This window comes from Mustela lutreola, chromosome 5, assembly GCF_030435805.1.
Source record: "Mustela lutreola isolate mMusLut2 chromosome 5, mMusLut2.pri, whole genome shotgun sequence".
Lineage (NCBI taxonomy): Eukaryota > Metazoa > Chordata > Mammalia > Carnivora > Mustelidae > Mustela > Mustela lutreola.
The window spans coordinates 104286467-104306973 of NC_081294.1; the positions used below are offsets into that span (position 1 = coordinate 104286467).

The 20507-nt window shown below is 39.7% G+C and overlaps 1 protein-coding gene across 4 annotated transcripts in view; it reads left to right on the top strand.

Moving 5' to 3' along the window:
• Window positions 1-20507, top strand: part of PDE8B (phosphodiesterase 8B) — a 265319-nt gene that overhangs the window by 226479 nt on the left and 18333 nt on the right. For all 4 annotated transcript variants that reach the window (XM_059175296.1, XM_059175295.1, XM_059175294.1 and 1 more), the window contains exons 11-12: window positions 8017-8059; window positions 12608-12685. In XM_059175296.1, coding sequence (XP_059031279.1) covers window positions 8017-8059; window positions 12608-12685 — 121 coding nt within the window. The remainder of the gene's footprint in view (window positions 1-8016; window positions 8060-12607; window positions 12686-20507) is intronic.

Below are 20507 nucleotides of genomic sequence, written 5' to 3' on the forward strand. Positions count from 1 at the left end.
TTTTGTCCTTATCATTTTGGTACATTTTATTTCTTGTCTGATGGTTGTGAGGACTTTCATTACTATGTTGAATAAAAATGGGAAGAGTGGACATCCTTGTCATGTTTCTAATCTTAAAGTTCTTGGGTTTTCAACACTGCGTGTAATGTTACTGTGTTTGTCATTCATAGCTTTAATTAAGTTGAGGTTCCCTCTATACCCACGTTGTTGAGAGTTTTTATCATGAATAGTTGTTGGATTTTGTCGAACGCTTCTTCGACATCTATTGAGAAGATCATGTGATTTTTATCCTTCATTTACTTGATGTGATATCATTGATTTATTTCTCTGGGTATTAAACCATCCGAGAATCTCCAGAATAAATCCTTCTTCACCATGGTGCATGATCCTTTTAATGTGTTGTTGAATTCAGTTTGTTAATACTTTTTTGAGGACTTTTGCCTCTATGTTTATCAGGGATATTGGCCTAGTTGTTTTCGGGTGTTGTTTGTCTAGTGCCTTTGTCTGGTTTTGATATTAGAGTAATGTGGGTCCTGTATAATATATTTGGAAGCTTTCATTCTGTTTCCTTGTAATAATTGGAGAAGAATAAGTATTAACTCGACTTTAAATGTGTGTTAGAATTCACTGTGAATACTTGTGGTTCTGGAATTGTCTTAGTTGGGAACTTTAGGTTAATAATTCAGTTTCATACTAGTTATCAACCTGTTGAGATTTTCTGTTTCTTCCTGATTAAATTTTGGAAGATTATATGTTTCTAGGAATTTATCCATTTCTTCTAGGTTGTCCAATTATTTGGCATATAATTTTTACCAGGGCTTTCATATTTCTGTGCTATCAGTTGTTGCTTATTTGTCATTTCTGATTTTACTTACTTGGGTCTTCTTTTTTTCTTCTTTTAAAGATTTGTCAATTTTGGGGCGCCTGGGTGGCTCAGTGGGTTAAAGCCTCTGCTTTCGGCTCAGGTCATGATCCCGGGGTCCTGGGATCGAGCCCCGCATCGGGCTCTCTGCTCAGCCAGGGAGCCTGCTTCCTCCTCTCTCTCTGCCTGCCTCTCTGCCTACTTGTGATCTTTGTCTGTCAAATAAATAAAAATAAAATCTTTAAAAAAAAAATAAAGATTTGTCAATTTTGTTATCTTTGCAAAGAACCAACTTTTGGTCTCAGTGATCTTTTCTATTGTATTGTTTGTCTCTGTTTCTTTTATTTCTGCTCTTTTTAATTTCCTTTTTTTCTACTAACTGGGTTTTGTTGGTTTTTCTTTTTCTAGGTCCTTTAAGTGTAAGGTCAGGCTGTCAGGATTTTTCTTGTTTATAGAGATAGATTTGTATTGCTATAAATTTCTCTCCTGAAACTATTTGCACTGTATCCCAAAGATTTTAGACCAGCGTTTTCATCTTTAAGATTCTCTAGGTTTTTTTTTTTTTTTTTTTTTTAAATCTCCTCTTTGATTTCTTTGTTGACTCATTGGTGGTTCATTGGGTTAGCCTCCACATGTTTGTGGTTTTTATGAGTTTTTTTTTCTTGTAGTTGATTTCTAGTTTGATACTATGTGGTTGGAAAGAATGCTAGATATTATTTCACTGTTCTTTGAGACTTGTTTTAAGGTCTAACATGTGATCTGTCCTGGAGAATGTACCACAAGCACTTGAAAAGAATGTGATTTTACTATTTGGGGATGGAATGTTCTGTATATGTCTGTTTAAGTCCATCTGGTATAGTGTGTTGTTCAAAGCCACTGTTTTCTTACTGATTTTCTGTTGTCTGATCTATCCATCGATGGGATGTTAATTGTATTTCTGCCAGTGTCTTCCTTTATGTCTGTTAATATTTGCTTTCTGTATTTAGGTGGTTCAGTGTTGTGTGCATAGATATTTAAATCTGTCCGTGTGGAGATATTTAAAATGATTATATCCCTTTGATGGGTTGATCCCTTTATCCCTGTGTAGTACCCTCCTTTGTCTCTTATTACAGTCTTTCTTTTAAAGTCTACTTTGATATAAATGTGCTATCCTGGCTTTATTTATTTTTTTCCTCTTCCATTTACATGAAACATCTTCCACACCTTCACTTCAGTTTGTATGTGTGTTTAGGTCTGAAGTGAGTCTCTTTTCAGGAAGCAGTAGATGGGTATTGTTCTTTTCTATCCATTCAGTCACCCATGTCTTTTGATTGGCACTCTCAGACCATTTATATTTAAAACTAATTATTGGTAAGTAATTACTGCCCTTTTGTTTTCTCATTGTTTTTCTGTGAGTCTTGTATTCCTTTCTTCTTATCTTGTTCTCTGTCTTGTGTGTGTGGTTGTTGTTTTTTTAAACCTACTCTAGTGTTATGCTTGGCTTTCTTTCTCTTTTGGTATATGTATATCTATTACAGGTTTTCCTAAGTATATAATAGTTTATATTAAATTGATGGTCACTTAAGTTTGAACACAGTCTGAAAGAACTTTATTTTACTATCCCACTCACCATTTTATGTATTTCTGTTTAGAAATTTTTATTTTGTTAATCTCCTTTCCTTTCATAGTATTCTTCTAATTATGGCCCTTTCTTTTCCACTTAAAAAGGTCCTTTTAACATTTAAGTCAGGTTCAGTGCTGATGAGTGCCTTTAACATTTTTGGGGGGAAATTATATTTCTCCTTTAATACTGAATGATAATTTTGACATATAGAGTATCCTTGATTGTAGGGTTTGTTTTTTTTTTTTTCCAGAACTTTGAATATATATAATGACATTCCCTTTTAGCCTGAAACATTTCTGCTGAAAAATCAGCTGATAACCTTATGGAGTTTCCCTTTTATATAACTACTTATTCCTTCCAGCTTTTGAAATTCTCGTTGTTTTTAAAATTTGACATTTATTTGTTTATTTAAAGATTTATTTATTTGAGGAAGGGAGGGCTTCCCTGTGAAAATTACCTTTTGGCAAACATCGAGAGGGCAAAGAGGCAAAGGGAAGAGGGTGGATTTGGAAGTTCTTCCTGGGTAGAAGAGTCACATGTGTAAAGGTTCTGTGGTAGTGAAGAGCCTGGGAAAACAAGGCGGGTGGCATGGAGGCTAGTGTGGCCTGCAAGACAATAGCTCAGCAGAGCAGCAGGCACAGTGCACAGCCCTACAAACAGGCTGTCCCACAAGGCTGGCCCTAAGACCACTGGGAAGTGTTTTAAGCAGGAAGATGTTTAGGTAACACTGGTCGAAAGAGTTGAGAATGAGGTGGGCTGGGAGGCATGGCTGAGGTAAGATGAGAGCTGAGAGTCATCTGCAGGCTGGCAGTAGAGAGAGGTGAAAGGGGGTGATCCCAGAGGTATTGAGAAGGGAGATTTTTTCTGGATCTGATGATGGACTAGGTATTGGGACGAGAGAAAAAGAAGCATCAAAGGTGGACACCCCAGGTTTATACACTGGGAAATCTGGCAATTTGAGTTGAGATTGACGCTTTTTATGACTTGGCCATTCCATAATGACAAAAGCAGCCTTGGACGTTTCTACCAGATGCTGTTCAGATTCCCAGGGTGACTCTGAAATGCAGGTTGAAGGAGTTATCTAGTATTTGTTTGCTTGCTTGCTATTATGGCACTGATCCTAGCCTTGACTCATTTTAACTGCTAAAAAGTCCCATGGTTTTACAGTTTCAAAAAGTTAATTTTAACATATTATATTAAGTGTGTTGTTTTCATATAATTATTTCTCAGGGTTTTTCTCCCATAAGACATAAGAGAATTTAGGTTTATTTGTAATTACATAATTCATAAAGTCAGTCAGTAAAATCATTAAAATCTGTCTATTAAATAGTTAACTGGGTAAATCTACACTTCTAAGACAGCTACTATATATAATTCACTAGTTACGGTTTAAAGTAGAACATCATGTTCATGCCCAGGCTCATGGTAGGTTGGGAGTCCCTGGGCCCATGACATGTAATTCACTTTGCTCAGTTTCAAGTTGTTCTAAATTGCCTTCATCCTATTTACTTGTACAGACTTTTAAATTATAGCTCTGACTTGCAATTTTTAGCCATTCTTCCATATTCTCAGTTGAATATATAATCTTCCCACATTTTATTATGAAATTTTTCAAACCTGTAGAAGAGGCAGAAGATTTGTAAGTAGAAACGCACGTGGCCACCACCTACGCCGTGTAGTGACCGTTTTGCTCAGTCATCTATCCACCTGTCCTTGTTTTATTCATCAGTCCCTCTTAGTCTTTGATAGCTTTTAAACTAAGTTACATATAGCAGGACATTTCACCCCTTGGCACTTTACCACGTGTATTATCGACTAGAGTTTAATATCTGTCTCCAGGTTTTCTCATTTTTTAGGTGAAAGTTACATATAGTGAAATGCACAGATCTTAGGTATAGCATTCCTTGAGTTTTGACAGGTACACATACCTCTGTAACCCAGGCCCCATCAAGGTCCCAAATCTACCATCCCAAAAGTTCTCTCCTGGCCTTGCCAGACATCCCTGCCTCCACTCCTCCCCCTCCCACCCCTAAAGGAACATGTTCTGAATACTTAACCATGGATGAGTTTTGCCTGTCCTAGAGTTGCGTACAATATCTGTGCTTTTATGTTTGGCTTCTGTGACTCATCACCATGTTTTGAGATGCATCTGTGTTATAGATATCAGTAATTTTTCCCTTTTTCTTTTTTTTTTGCTGAAGAGTATTCCATTGTATCAGTTGACCACAGTTTATTTCCCTTGTTGATTAACTTCTGGAGTGTTTCCAGTTTTGGGCTCCTTTGAGCATTCTTAGAGAAGACTTTTGGGGAACAATATATGCTTTTGTTTATCTTGGGTAAATATTTAGGAGTTAAGCTGAATACTGAGGAGTTGGGTCATAGGGTAGGTGTATGTTTAATTTTATAAGAGACTGCCACACCTGTTTTCAGAGCAGTGTTACAATTTTCTCTTCTCTCCAGCAAGGTATGAGAGTTCCAGCTGTTCCACAGCCTTGACAGAATTTCTTTTTAGGCACTGTGGTGGGTGTGCAGAGAAAATAAAAATGGTTTTAAATGGTTATTCCAGAAGAGGAAAACAATCAGATGACCCTGAAATCTTTCTCTTCCACACACATACACACAAAACCCAGAATTTGTGTGGCCTTTTAGAGCGAAGCATAATCATGTTTTTGTAAACAAAGCATTTAGCACAAGGACAGCAACATTTATGGGAACCTGTAACATTTTAAATAATTAAAGGTTCAAAATGATGAATCCCCCCCCCCCCCCAAAATAAGGTGTAAGTAAGCTTCCAAGTACTTGCTAAGAAATCCCAGCTTTGAGCTCTGGCAGGAGCAGCACAGGCCAAGGCCACGGTGTTCACGTTGTAGGAACTTAGTGCTAAAGCATTAGGTTCCCCAGAAACACAGAGATCCAAATTCCTAGTCATGACTTCATGTGGACCCATTTTACACTTTAAGCTTTCTATCACAAAAGGGAAAACAAAAACACTCCACAGACAGTGGTTGACTTGGGGACACTGAATGATGACTGCTTTTCTTTGCTTTAGCATACATGTGACAAAACCTATAGATAGCAGAGATTCAAGCCTTCCCCAAAATTTCAAAGGAAATTGTATTCCAAAGAGCTGCCCTCCTGTCCCACAGAGGATGTTGTCCTCAGACCCCAATTAAGCAGGCCTGGGCCCAGAGCTTCCCTTCTGTGTCCTCCCTGTAAAGAGCTCTGTGGCGAAGAGGAAGTGGGTTTGGAGCTGTTGATCACAGTTAGAAATTGGGCGCTGTTGTGTACTAGCTGGGAGGGTCAGGCAAGTGAAACCTCAGCTTCCCCATCTATCACAGGAATGACTGTCCTTCCTCTAGCAGGGGTATTGTTCTGACTAGCCTGATGGCAAATGCAAAGGTGCTAGCACATGGCAGACATGGAGGAGACGGTGCCCTTGTCACGGCACAGCCGCTCCGTCTCTCCGTGCCCCACAGCCCTCCAGCCCAGGTTACCCTCCTGGCTGCTTCTTGGAGAACAGCCAACTACAGAGCAGCTCCTTCCCTGTTGACTTCCTCAGAGAACACAGATGAGAAATATGAGACAATAATTCCAGTGGACTCATTCATGATAAGTTATAAATGTGGGTTTAGACCTCCAAGAAAAGAGTTGGAACTGTTAAAGAATTTTCATCCAAGTGAATCTTCAGTTGTGAAGGGGGTGGGGGAGGGGAAGGTATTCCCAAGAGGGAAGGAGGGAACCTGAGCTGGGAAACTCTGAGGAAAACCTAGTGCTGCTGGAGGGTAACCAGCAGAGGGCCTCAGGCACTGCTCCCGCCTCAGAGGATCAGGAAGTGAGTCCTGAGCGACACGTGCTAATGTGGCCCTGTGAAACCTCCGCTTGTAAAGCAGGTGACATCAGGGAGTGACTGCCAGGCTTTGTTCCTGTCCATAGGAGAGAGTCCATCAGCGCTAGGTGACTGTCTCAGGGGCAGTGGTTTTGGGGGCGTGCCTGCCTGCCGCTCCAAAAGGGCCAAATACCACGTCCTATGTTGGGAAAGGCAGATGGGAAGTTACCTCAGCAGAGGGACCTGGTACCTCTCCCCTCCCCTCCTCTCCCTGGCCAGGACCATGGCACTAGCTTCTGAAAGGCAGGGTTGGGCTGTGTCAGCCGCGCAGGACCTCCACAGATCATTCAGTTTGCCTGTGGGGGTCAGTAAAAGAGAAGGGCTTTTTGGAGTAATCAGGGAAGTCATAGGCCTTCGTTCCTAAAGGAGAGGTGTATTCTGATTCAGAGAGAAAAGCTAAATATTTAAGATGACCTGGTTTTGAGCTAAAGCTGACTAAGAAAACAATTTGCAAGGCTAAAGTTCTATTTATTTGGTATGATATCAAAAATCCATGTTGCACTCAGGAGCTTTGTAGCAAATGGTCTTTATCTGTAAAGGAAAAAATTAAACCAGTTGATTACAGAAGAAATAACAAGGTCCCACAATTATGGGATAAATGTGTCACAGCCTTTAAACACATTTTGAACAAGATCTCACACAGGCCGACCATGTAGTTGTTTCAATAATCATGTGGTCCGGACTATGTGGAATGATTCCACATAATGTGGAAGAAAGCCCACTTTCTTTAACACTTCAGTTTTACCTGATCGTTGTTCAGTGTTTGTGTCAAGCTGGAACATCGTACCTGTTATCTGATGTGTAGGGAACTCATGGCTATTACAGTTGGTGTTGGCACTACACAGTCACCTGGCTTGTTTTTCAGGTTAACTTAGGCCATTCAGTGAGTAGGTACAGAGACTTGATTGTCCAAGCAACTGGAAATGGATGATTTAGCAGCAAAGGAGCATGATGATAAGCATGATATAGCTAGATGTACCCCAATAACAGTGTCTTAGTTATAAATAGAAAAAAATGCAAAATCCTAAAGCATGTTTATTATTTTCTAGTATTAATGACTCACTCATTTGACAGATATTTATTGAGCATTAGCATAAAATCATTAGGATACCAAAGTTGAAAATGAGAGGAAGTAGGTGTTAAGCTGCATCCTAAGTTCATATCTCTTTGCGAATAAACATTTTGTAAATCAACTCTGTCCATAATTGAGGACACTAGAAGAGATGTTTAGAGAGGTTTTTAAAATCCTAGGCCTAAATTCAGATTATTTTTATATTATAGAAAAGTTTTATAACATGTCTAAAATCTAAATAGGTTATAGATTAGCCTTATAAAAAATGTGTTACAGATTTTTGTCTTTCTGCATTTATGCAATGGTCAAAATGGAAACAGCTGAAAGGAGATGTAGACGTTCTGGGTAGAAAGCACATCCCTTGGGTATCTCCTTGCTCTTGGGCTCAGGCATTCCAGAAGTGTCTGAATGTACTAGAGCATTTGTAGTATAATCAGTTGGTGTGCATCTTACATCTGTTCTTATTATCTGTGTAACTTCTTGATTTCTTGAATCTTCAGAGCTTTTTAATAAAGCTGTTTGGCTGGAAATGTAGCTAATACTACATTTTAAATTTTCTTCTCTTGTTTCCCCAAACTTTTGAACAACTTTAGCTTCACAAGGTTCATCGTGATTCAGGAGACAATTCTCAGACAGGTGAGAACACTTCCATTTCATGTGTATACACTCTGGTGGCACTGGTGGGTTCAAGTCTATAAATTACTCTGAAGGAGTCTAAATTACTCTGAAGAAGTAGACACTCACTACCCCAGAATTTGGATTGCCAAAATCTGAGTGCTGGTATTGGAAGGCTGGAGAGAGTCAGAATACAAGCAGAATCCCTTCAAAACTTGACTCTTGATTCATGGTAACATTTTCTACTGAATGCCGTTCCCATCCTGGTTTTGTTTTGCTGGCTAGAGACCTTACAGAGCAAATAAACACAAAAGAGAGTGGCCCGGAAGTCCGCGGGAAACCCACTGTTGTACCCTGGACAGGCTACCCTTCCCTCCTAGCTCTCGGTGGCTAGCTGATTAGAGAGCATGGAGGGCCCTGTGCGGGAAGTCAAGAGCACTGAGGCACCATGTCAGTCCCTTCTCCCTCAGTTTACACTCTGTCTGACCCTTTGTCTCCTCTGCCCTCAACTGTGGTTAGACCAGATGACTATTGGATTTGAAAGGTCTGTAATTCTCTAATCATTAGAGCAAAAAACCAGTCTGCTCTCAGACTTAAAATTCTTGTTCCTGCATACATGCGTGACCTTCTTTGCTTAGTTAATGGTTTTCCCAGATGCTAATGCATAAGGTTAGACCCTGAGCTACTAATTCAGTCCTTCTCCTTGATTCTAGGATGGTCCATATTTTAGCACACTCAGACTTGAATTAATAATGTCCATCTCTTGCTAGGAAGAGTAAAGGAGAAAGTGTATATAATATCTAGCAGTACCTGATACTTAGCTGTGGGGTATTGTCCTTCCATTCCCCTGGCCTTTCCCTCCTGGTATGTCTCTGTCTCTAGCTGATGTTTTAGTTTATTTCTTGTACACAGCAAGAGTAATATTTTAACTAACTTATGAGCTTCTGGGTGCCAAAACCTCTTCCATTTTCATATCCTTTACAGTGCCCAGCATTGCCTTGCACATAATAGACCCAATAAAAATGTTCCCAGAGCATGGCTATGTTGTTGAAACTATCCCATCTTACAAAACATAGGTTCCCGCATTTGACTAACTCTTTGACTTTGAGCTACCTGCATAATCTCTCCAAGTTTACCTTTTCTCACTGGTAAAATGAGGATCACATTATGTAGCTTTCAGAATTGTTGTAATGATCATAAAAGATAATTTCTATACTTTAACATTGAAACACAATGTCTGCTTCAGAGTAGGTGCTCAGTAAATGTTAGCTTTTTTTTCCCCCCAAAATTGTTAATATTATATCCCTTCTTGTCATTGAATAAATTTATTTAAATTTCCTTTATCCTTATTTTCTCTGGTTTTTAAATTCATTCCATAAGCATCTATTGATAGAATGAATAATGAATTATTTGATTTAAATGGCCTTTTATTGAAGAATAATTTCTCCAAACTTTTAATAATTTCTGTTGCTGTATTCTCTTAATTTTAGCTGAGATAAAATCAGGAATAAGCATTAGATACCTTTGAGTAATTTCTAGTGAATGATTTAGAATTCAGCCAGCCAGCCAAGAAACCAACTTCCCTACTTTAGTTTTATTTATTTTTTAAGATTTTACTTATTTATTTGACAGAGCTCACAAGTAGGCAGAGAGACAGTCAGAGAGGTGGGGAGGAAGCCTGATGCAGTGCTTGATCCCAGGACCCTGGGATCATGACCAGAGCCGAAGGCAGAGGCTCCAACCCACTGAGCCACCCAGGCTCCCCCCTACTTTAGTTTTATTTAGAAATTAAATTTTGAGGAATTCTTGATTTTTTTTAATCTTGAATGTAATCTTAAATCTTTATTAAGTTAGATTTAATTTATTATGTGGTAAATGAGTGTTAGGAACATGAGATTATTAAGTCCCTGAAGAGCACTTAAAGGAGTGTCTTGCAAGGGACCACTGTTAGTTTTCAAGGTTTGAAAGATGCCATATGATCCTAACAATGTCATGTAAAGTATCACTACCCATAGCTGTCTTTATAAACTCTGAAACTCCTATCCAAGGCTATGAAAACTATTAAGGGAGAATCTGGAAGACAGAATGAGCCAAAGGGACAGTGTAAATATTTTGTTATATCATTTAAGACAAGGCTCTAGGGTTATGGTGTTCAGATCAACTTCATAATAGTTCTGCTTTTCACTTTTTGCTATATAAAATAATTCAAGTTTACTTATTTAATTTTTTTTAACTGAATCAGATTTTTTAGGACACTAAAGTAAATGGTTAAAAAGGTGATCCAGAAGAAAGTATTTAAGACATATTTTGAAGTGAAAACAGCAAATAGCAGAACAGTATTGTAACATGATCCTATGTGTGCCTCGAAGGTATATTTCCAAGTGAAGAGACGCAGTTAATACTATGAGCCAGCATGAACCACATACGTACAGTGTAGCAGGCACCATGTTAGCTGCTGCCGAGGATTAACTCATTTACGTCTCCCAACAGCCTGAGAGAGATGCTGTGAACAACTCCACTCGATAGATACAGATATGGAGACACAGAGAAATAACATTCCTACGGTTACACAGCTAGTACACGGCATGGTAGAGACCTGAACATTGGCAGTTGGGCTCTGGAGCTCTTTTTTTTTGTTTTGTTTTTCTTAAGATTTTATTTATTTATTTATTTATTTATTTATTTATTGAGAGAGAGAGAGAGAGTGAGAGAGAGCACGAGAAGGGAGAAGGTCAGAGAAAGGAGCAGACTCCCCATGGAGCTGGGAGCCTGATGCAAGACGCGATCCCAGGACTCCAGGATCATGACCTAAGCCGAAGGCAGTCACTTAACCAACTGAGCCATCCAGAAGCTTATTCTTTTAACTGCTGTTCTCTCTTGTACTTTTTTTCATGCTAATAGACAATTCTTAAAAGAGCATTATTGCATCTTTTTTTTTTCTTTCTTGGAATATGAACACTGGAATTTTTTTTTCTTTCTTGGAATCTTGGTATCTGAGAAATGCATTCTCCCTGCAGGAACCTGCCATGTCCCCCTCCTGTCTTAGCCCAGTGAGGAGCGATCCTGTTAAGAATAAGTTTCTCTCCTTACCACTGGGTTACTCCACGAGCACCCAGTGCCCTGCAAATGCATGTTTCTGAGGCCAACGCTGCTGCCCTGACACGTCGATCTCTTGGTCCTGACCAGAAGCACGCCCTCTGTGCTTCAGTCTTGGATTGATATGGCCGCAAATTCTGGGTGTTAAATTCAAAGTCAGCAAAGACTTAAGCAGAATTTAAGTGCTTTTTCACCCCCTCAGAAAAGAGGGACAGAGGCGAGAGTCAAGTTGTGGAAATGGTTGGGATTTAAAATGTGCATTTTCTTCTCTGCCTTCCTGGCAATGGCAGTATGTCTCATTTGATGAAATGACCTCCTCAGGAGACCCTCTGGAGGTCTAAACTTTCAGAGAGACCCAAAATTACTCCATATTAGTTTCTTCAATGAATTAAACTTTCTGTGCATCTCACTAGTATTTTATTTCCACAGATATCCTTGTAAAAGCCTTCCCCACCCAGTTACATGTACTGTCCTTCAGGTCAAAATGAACCCCCCAAATTTACCCCAGTTTTTAATGGTTTTTTAAAATTTTTATTTTTATTTTTAAAAAGATTTTATTTATTTATTTGACAGACAGAGATCACAAGTAGGCAGAGAGGCAGGTAGAGAGAGAGGGAAGCAGGCTCCTTGCTAAGCAAGGAGCTTGATGCAGGACTCGATCCCAGGACCCTGAGATCATGACCCAAGCTGAAGGCAGAGGCTTCAACCCACTGAGCCACCCAGGTGCCCCAATGGTTTATTTTTTAAAATAGATTTATTTATTTACCTTAGGGAGAGAGAGAGAAAGCACACATGTGCGTGTGTGCAAGCAGGGGGCAGGGCAGAGGGAAAGCATATCAAGCTGACTCCCCACTGAGTGAGGAGCCCAATGTCAGGCTGGCTCTCACAACCCTGAGATCATGACTGGAGTCAAAATCAAGAGTCAGAGGCTTAACTGACTGAGCCATCCAGGTGCCCCTTTTAATGTTTCCTTTTTAAAAAATATTTTATTAATGGAACTGCAAAGCCCTTGATAATAAGCCCTATTACCATGCTACATTGGGTATCACAAAAAAAGAGTATCATTTTACAATTAATATGACTGACAATTTTTTGTTGATGATTCAAAGAAAAAGTGGTTTGCTGTTTCTTTGTTTTTTCTTTTTAAGATTTTATTTATTTATTTGACAGAGAGAGATCACAAGTAGGCAGAGAGGCAGGCAGAGAGAGGGGTAAGCAGGCTTCCCACCAAGCAGAGAGCCCGGTGCAGGGCTCAATCTGAGGACCCTGAGATCATGACTTGAGCCGAAGGCAGAGGCTTAAACCACTGAGCCACCCAGGCACGCCGGTTTGCTGTTTCTTGAGACTATTCTGTAGGGCTTAAAAAGGAAACTTGTTTTTTAGATAATGGGGCAGGGGGGGGAATGTGTCTAAACTTCATCTGTAAATAAGCTGCAAACTACTCACTTTCTGTTCCTAATTTGAAATCCTTAGAGTCCCATTCATTCAGATACAAGAACAGAAGGAAAGAGTCCATTGATGTGAAATCGATATCATCTCGAGGCAGTGATGGTAAGTTTCTCACGTTTCTTTGACCTTTCTAAGGTGTAGAAGATGCCAGAGGAATGTGCTCAAGAAGCCCCAAGTAGTACAGTCTTGATGAAAGGTGCTTTTCTTTCTCTATAAACTGAAAAAATTGTGGGCCTTTTGATTCTTTTTTACTTTTTACTTTGTCTTCTCTTTGAAATGATTCTATGCATATTCCTTGATACCTAAAGTCTGTTGAGCCATGTAACCACCAGAGCAGCTTGGAGTTTTGACAGCTAGGTCACTCCAGTGGCAGAGAGAGAATCCCAGAGTCCTGGCTTCCCGACTTCAGTGCAAACCCAATTTGCAGTGTACCTGTTACACACCCTAACCCTTTATAAAATGTCACAGAAGTACTGTGAGACAGAACTTAGCAGCACGGTGGTTCCGCTCTGCAAAGCAGAATTTACCAGAACATTATTTGAGTTCAATCAGGCCTAAGTAATAATTTACATTTGCAGGGCATTGAGAAAGTCAAAGATGACTCTGAAATTTCAGTCGTAGGTATGTGGGGAAAAAAATGAGTAATAGTTACAAAAACAGGAGTCTGCATGTATGGCCAAGGTTGGGGGAGGAGAAAATGATGAGTTTTATTTTAGTGGAGATGGCAAGGAAGCTAAAATGTAAAACAGGTATTCAGGGCTAGAGATGTGTATTCAGGAGTCCTAGAGGTGATAGATGAAGCTATGAGCAGGGGGAGATCTCTAAGGGGTGTGTGTGTGTGTGTGTGAGAGAGAGAGAGAGAGAGATGGAGGTAGGGGAGAGAAAGAGGAAAGAAAAGAGGGTCTAAGACTTGAAAGCACACCTTCAGTGAGAGGAGAGGCAAGAGAAATAGGGCCTGTGAAGACTGCAGGAGAGGTGGTGGCGAACCAAGAACAGGAGGGGAGCAAGAGAAAAGAGATGACGAGCAGTAGAAATGCTGCAGAGACCAGCAAGCTTAAGAACTGAGAACTAGTGGATTTCATTCATTCATTCCAGGGGCATGAAGAGGGATAATTAGTGACTGAGGTAGAAAGGACAGCAGTAGGATGGTAACCTCTGGGAATAAACAGGAAGGACAAGTGAAGGACTTTCCAATCCTTTGGGTCACAGTGTGAAACCTGAGTATGAGGGAAGTGGCTACACTAGCAAGGACCAAAGCCTCTAGAGACAAGATGAATAATTCGTACAGGAAGATGGATAAATCCCAGGGCGTGCGAAAGATTGGGACCAAGAATGTAAAGAAAAAGGAGGGACTGAAATATTTTCAGATGTACACAGAACATTTTAGATGGAAAGGATAATGGATGAGAGAATTTGAACTGGATTAGCTTGGTTTTCAGCATAGAGTTTGGGGTGGGATCATCATCCCTGCAGACCGTGGAGAAGTAGGGGCTGCAGAGCACAGAAGAGGGCTGCAGTGATGGTGGAGCAGCAGGAAGGCTCTCCTGATACTGCCTAGATTAAGTTATCACATCGATATCCTGAAGATTTTATCCCTCCCGCCTGCCTCATAGGAAGTGGTAGTAAGATCTAATGAGAACAGGGCTTTTATTTATTTATTTTTTTAAATTTTATTTACTTATTTGACAGAGAGATCACAGGCAGGCAGAGAGGCAGACAGAGAGAGGGGAGCGGGGAAGCAGGCTCCCTGCTGAGCAGAGAGCCCGATGCGGGGCTCGATCCCAGGACCCTGAGATCATGACCTGAGCCGAAGGCAGAGGCTTAACCCACTGAGCCACCCAGGCACCCCGAGAACAGGGCTTTTAAATTAAGTAAAGCTTCTCCCCTCTGAATTTTCTACCCACATGTAAGCATTACCTGTTCCAAAAAAAGAGAGAGAAGATGGCTGAGAAGGAGGACCCTTACCTTACTGCATCTCATGGATATAGCTAGATAAAACTCTTACCAGTGTAAATAACCAGGAAACAACTTGAAGACTGGCAGAACAAACTCCACAGTTAAAGTTAGAGAATAGTCCATATAGAGGAGAGTGGGGAGGGTGGGGACAAGTTTGGGAGCTAAGCAGACCTGTAGGAGGGAGATCATCACCTGACTTGGAGAGGGGAAGAGAAGAGACCCTCATGCCAAACACCCCAGGCATGGGAAGTCCCCATAAGATTGGTTTTGAAAAACAAAAGGGCCAAATTTGGTGAATTCTTAAAATTAGTGGGCTTAACATCTGGAACTTTAAAAATCAACTGGCTCTGTGATAGCCCTCTCTAGCCAGCCCCAGCTCCAGGTCTCTTGACAAAGCAGACCCACACAAAGCCTAACCTAGGGTCTACCTGGGTAAGAAAGGGATGTGCCTCTTCCTAATTCCTGATGGCATAGCTGGGAGGACAGCACCAGGCCTTAGGGCCCAGCTCTGACAGATATGGTTGTTGGAGGGGGCCCTCACTTGGAGATCTCATACTTGGAGCCCTAAGCCCCACAAGCCTGGTGATTATAAGCACAGATGGTAGACCCAAGTGGCTTGACTTGCCCGAGGCCACCTGAACCCCAGGGATTTGGGAGCAGAGGTGGCTAAGCTTTGTGGGCCCTCAGGGCACTCAGCAAACAAAGGCTATCAGAGGGTTGAGCAAGCCCAGCCTCAGCCCAGGGTTTCAGATGCTGCCAAAGGAGGACTGGATTAGGTTAGTTGTACTGTGGATCTCCTATTCTCTTGTGGACCTGCCCCCTTCCAGTAAGCTCTTGGCCAGGGCCCATCCAAAGCAGAGCCACAAGGCTGGCAGGTGCAAGCAGCCCCATCAGGGACCAGCACCACTCCAAAATGACTCCTGCTCTGGGTAGAGGGGAAGACAACCACACACATACCAGCAGCCCCAACAGTGCAGCCCCAGCAGTGAGCTAGGAGCAGACATCTGGTCTGACTGCAAGCCCTATCTGCCAAGAAAAGTTTCTTAGGGAACAACACAGGAAAGCACCCTGAAAATCAGTGACCCTGTCTCTCTGGCAAATGCCTGGTGTGACTCAACTCAAGCCCAAGGCAGCCCCAGACTGGCCCACTCACAACACCAAGGACCAAACCCTACCCACAGTAGGCAAAGAGCCGTTGGAATCAACTGGATCAAAGAGAAAAGCAGCTCAGCCACAACAGTATGTGCATAAAACAAGAGGAGACACTCCTCAAGTGCCAGGTTCCCATGAACAAGAGACACTGCACAGCAGGGCACTACAGGACCTCTCCTTCACAAAGCTACTACTTTCAAGAGCAGGAGTTGTAGCTGACTTTCCTAATACATAGAAACAGACACAGAAAGACAAAATGAGGAGACAGAGGAATATGTCCCAAATGAAACAATGGGACAAAATCATAGGAACAGAGCTAAAGAAAAGAGAGAAAAGAAACATGGCTGATACAGAATTTAAAGTAATGGTCGAAAAGGTTCTCACTGGACTTCAGAGTCCTCAGTTGAGACCCTTAATGAAAAGATAAAACCCATAAAAAGAACCACAGATGAAGAATTCAGTAACTGGAATTAATAATACACAAGATGGAATAAGTCTAGAGAAAGCAGAGGAATGGATCACCAACCTGAAGGACAGAGTAATGGAAAACAACCAAGCTGAAGAGGAGAGAGTAGAAGATTATTAAAAATGAAAATAGACTTAGGGAACTCAGTGACACCATTAAGCCTAGTAATATTTGCATTATAGGGATCCCAAAAGGATAAGCTAGAGAGAAGGAAGGAGAAAATGTATCTGAAGAAATAATAGCTGAAAACTTCCTAATTTGGGGGTAAGAAGCAGAAAAAGAGATCCAGGAGGCATAGAGAGCCCCCAACAAAATCAACCCAAGGAGGTCAGCACCAAGATAGATAGTAATTAAAATGACAAAAAGTAGTGAGAAAGGGAGAATTTAAAAGAAGCAAAAGAAAAGAAAATCATTACATACAAGGGAAATCCCAAAAGGCTGTCAGCTGATTTTTCAGAAACTTTGCAGATCAGAAGGGAGTGGCTTGATCTATTCAAAGTGCTGAAAAAACCTGGAGCCAAGAATACTCTATCCAGTAAAGCTATCATTAAGAAAAAAAGGAGAGAGAGACTTTCCCAGACAAACAAAAGTTAAAGGGATTCATCACCACTTAACCAGCCCTACAGGAAATGTTAAAGTGGACTCTTCGAGTGGAAAGGAAAGACCATAAGCAAGAGTATGAAATGTAGGAAACACAAAAGCCGCAAACCTAACTAAGTATAAAAACCAGTCAAGGGAGTCAAAAATTAAAGGATGTTACCATATACCTAAAACATGGGAGTGAGGAGAGGAGTAAAGAAGGGGTTCATGTTAAGTGACCATCAGCTTAATATAGACTGCTATATGCATAAGATTTTACATATAAACCTAACGGTAACCACAAAACAAAAACCAGTAATAGGGGTGCCTGGGTTGCTCAGTCTGTTAAGTATCTGACTCATGATTTCAGCTCAGGTCATGATCTCAGGGTGGTGAGATAAATCTCACACACACACACACATACACACACACACACACACACACACACACCCGTGAGGCTCTGTGCTCACTGGGGAGTCTGCTTGAGATTCTTTGCTCTCCCCCCTACCCCAGCTCATGTTCTCTCTCCCTAAAATAAATAAATACATATTTTCTTTTAAAACTCAGTAATATGAGAAAAATAAAAAGGAATTCAAATATATCACTAAAGAAAGCCAGCAAACCATAAGAGAAGAGAGCAAGAGAATAAAGGAACAGAGAAGAACCGTAAAATAAGTAACAAAATGGTAGTAAGTATATACCTCTAAATAATTACTTAGAACTAAACAATCAAAAGACTAAGGTTATGAAATTGATTAAAAAAAAGAAGAAGAAGAAGACCCATCTATATGGTGCTTATAAGACTCATTTCAGACCCAAAGACATGCAGATGGAAAGTGAAGAGATGGAAAAGCATTTACCATGCAAATGGTAGTGGAAAAAAATTTAAAAAGCCTGGGGTAAGGATGCTTATATTAGAAAAAAATATTATATTATATTATATATAATATAAATATTATATTAGAAAAAAATAGACTTTAAAACAAAGACTATAACAAGAGATGAAGATATTATTTCATAAGGGGAACAATTCAATAAGAAGATAGAACAATTGTAAATAAATAATTGTTCATCCAGTGTGGGAGCACTCAAATACAAAAAGCAGTTAATAACAAACACAGAGGAAGTAATTGATGGTAATACAATAATTGTAGGGGACTTTAGCACCCCACTTACATCAATAGACCGATCCAAGCAGAAAATCAATAAGGAAACAGTGGCTTTGAATGACACACTGGACCAGATTGATCTAACAGATATGGTCAGAACATTATGACCTGAAACAGCAGGATACACATTCTTTTCAAGAGCAGATGGAGATCACCAGTTAGGTCACAAAACAAATTTCAAGAAATTCAAGTTCAGAGTCATACCATGCATCATTTTGAACCACAAGTCCTGAAAATAGATATCAACCACATGAAAAAAGCAAAAAGAACATAAATACGTGGAGGTTAAATAACATTCTACTAAATAATGAATGGGTCCATTAAGAAATCAAAGAGGAAATGGAAATATGCATGGAGACAAATGAAAATGAAAACTTAATGGTCCAAAATCTTCAGGTACAATAAAAGCAGTTTTAAGAGGGAAGTTTATAGCAATACAGACCTACCTCAAGAAGAAAAAAAAAATCTCAGCCTAACCTTACAGTTAAAGGAGTTATCAAACGAACAAATCAAACTCAGAGCCAGTAGAAGGAAAGAAGTAATAGAGTAGAAATAAGTGAAAACTAAAAGAGAAAAAATAAATGAAACCAGGAGACAGTTCTTTGAAGACATCAGTGAAATTGATAAGCCTCTAGCTAGATTCAAACAAACAATCAGAAATGAAAGAGCAGCAACAACCAACACCACAGCACCACAGAAATAAAGTTATAAGAAAATATTATTAAAAATCATATGCCAACAAACTGGATAGCCTAGAAGAAATGGGTAAATTACTAGAAACATAGCACCTCCCAAAACTGAATCAGGAAGCAACAAAAACTTTGAACAGACCAGTTACCAACAATGAAACTGAATTAGTAATCAAAAAACAAAAGTTCAAGACCAGACAGCTTCACAGGTAAATTCTACCAAACATTTAAAGAGTTATTACCTATTCTTCTCAAATTATTAAAAAAAAAAAACAAAAAACAAAAACAGAAGAGGAAGGAAAGTAGCCAGATTCACTCTGAGAGTATTACCCTGATATGAAAACAGATGCTACAGAAAAAGGGAATTACAGGCCAGTATCTCTTATAAACTTAGATGCAAAAATCCCCAATAAAACATTAGCAAAATGAATTCAACTGTACATTAAAAAAAATCATTCATCACGATGAAGTGGGATTTACTATTGGGATGCGAGGGGAGGTTCAATATTTGCAAATCAGTCAACAAGAGAAAGGATAAAAACCATATAATCACTTTAAACTGAAAGATTCAGAAAAAGCATCTGACAAAGATGACAAAAAAATCTGATAACCTACATTCATGATGAACATACCTCAAGATAATAAAGGCCATATAAAACACCCACAGGTAACAACCTACTCAATGCAAAGAAGAGTTTTTCCTCCAAAATCAGGAACAGGACAAGGATGTCCACTGTGACTTCTATTCAACCTAGTACTGGAAATACTAGCCACATCAATTAGATAAGAAAAGGGAATAAAAGGCCTCCAAATTTCTACAGAAGAAGTAAAACTTTGATTATTTGCAAACGACATGATAATATGTAGAGAAAACACTAAAGACCCCACCCAGAAAGCAATAGGACTGATAAATGAATTCAGTAAGGTCACAGTATTAAAAAAAACCACCAATGGTACCTAAATCCTTTGCATTTCTATACACTCCTAATGTAGTAACAGAAAAGGGGAAAGCAATCTGATACACAATTGCACCAAAAATAATAAAATACCTAGAATGAGCTCAAGCAAGGAGGTGAAAGATCTGCTGTGCTCTGAAAAGTATAAAACAATGATGAAAGAAATTGAAGACGACACAAATGACTGGAAAGATACTGCATACTCATGGATTGGGAGAACAAATATTAAAATGTCTGTACTACCTATCCTACAAATTTAATGCAATCCTTATCAAAATGCCAACAACATTTTTCACAAAAGTAGAATAAATAATCCTAGAATTTGTATGAAACCACAAAAGGCCACAAATAGCCAAAGCAGTCTTGAAAAAGAACAAAACCATAAGTATCACAATCCCAGATTTCAAGATACACTACAAAGCTGTGGTAATCAAAGTAGTATGGTACTGGTACAAAAATAAAGCATTAATCAGTGGAACAGAATAGAGAGCCCTGAAATAAACCCATGATTATATGGTCAATTAATCTTTGATAAAGCAGGAAAGAATATGCAATGGGAAAAAGACTGTCTCTTCCACAGTGTTGGGGAACTGGACAGCTACATGCAAAAGAATGAAGCTGGACCACTTTCTCACACCACGCACACAAACTTGAAATGACTAAAACAGAGATGTGAGCCCTCCAACCATAAAAATCCTGGAAGAGAGCAGAGGCATTAATTTCTCTGACATTAGACCTAGCAGCATTTTTCCAAATATGTCTCCTGAGGCAAGGGAAATAAAAGCAAAAATAATCTACTGGGACTATTCCAAAATTAAAAGCTTTTGCAAAGTAAAAGGACCAATCAAGAAACTAAAAGACAACCTACCGAATAGGAGAAGACGTTTGCAAATGTACCTATCTAATAGAAGGTTAGTATCCAAAATATATTGAAAAACTTACACAACTCAAAACCAC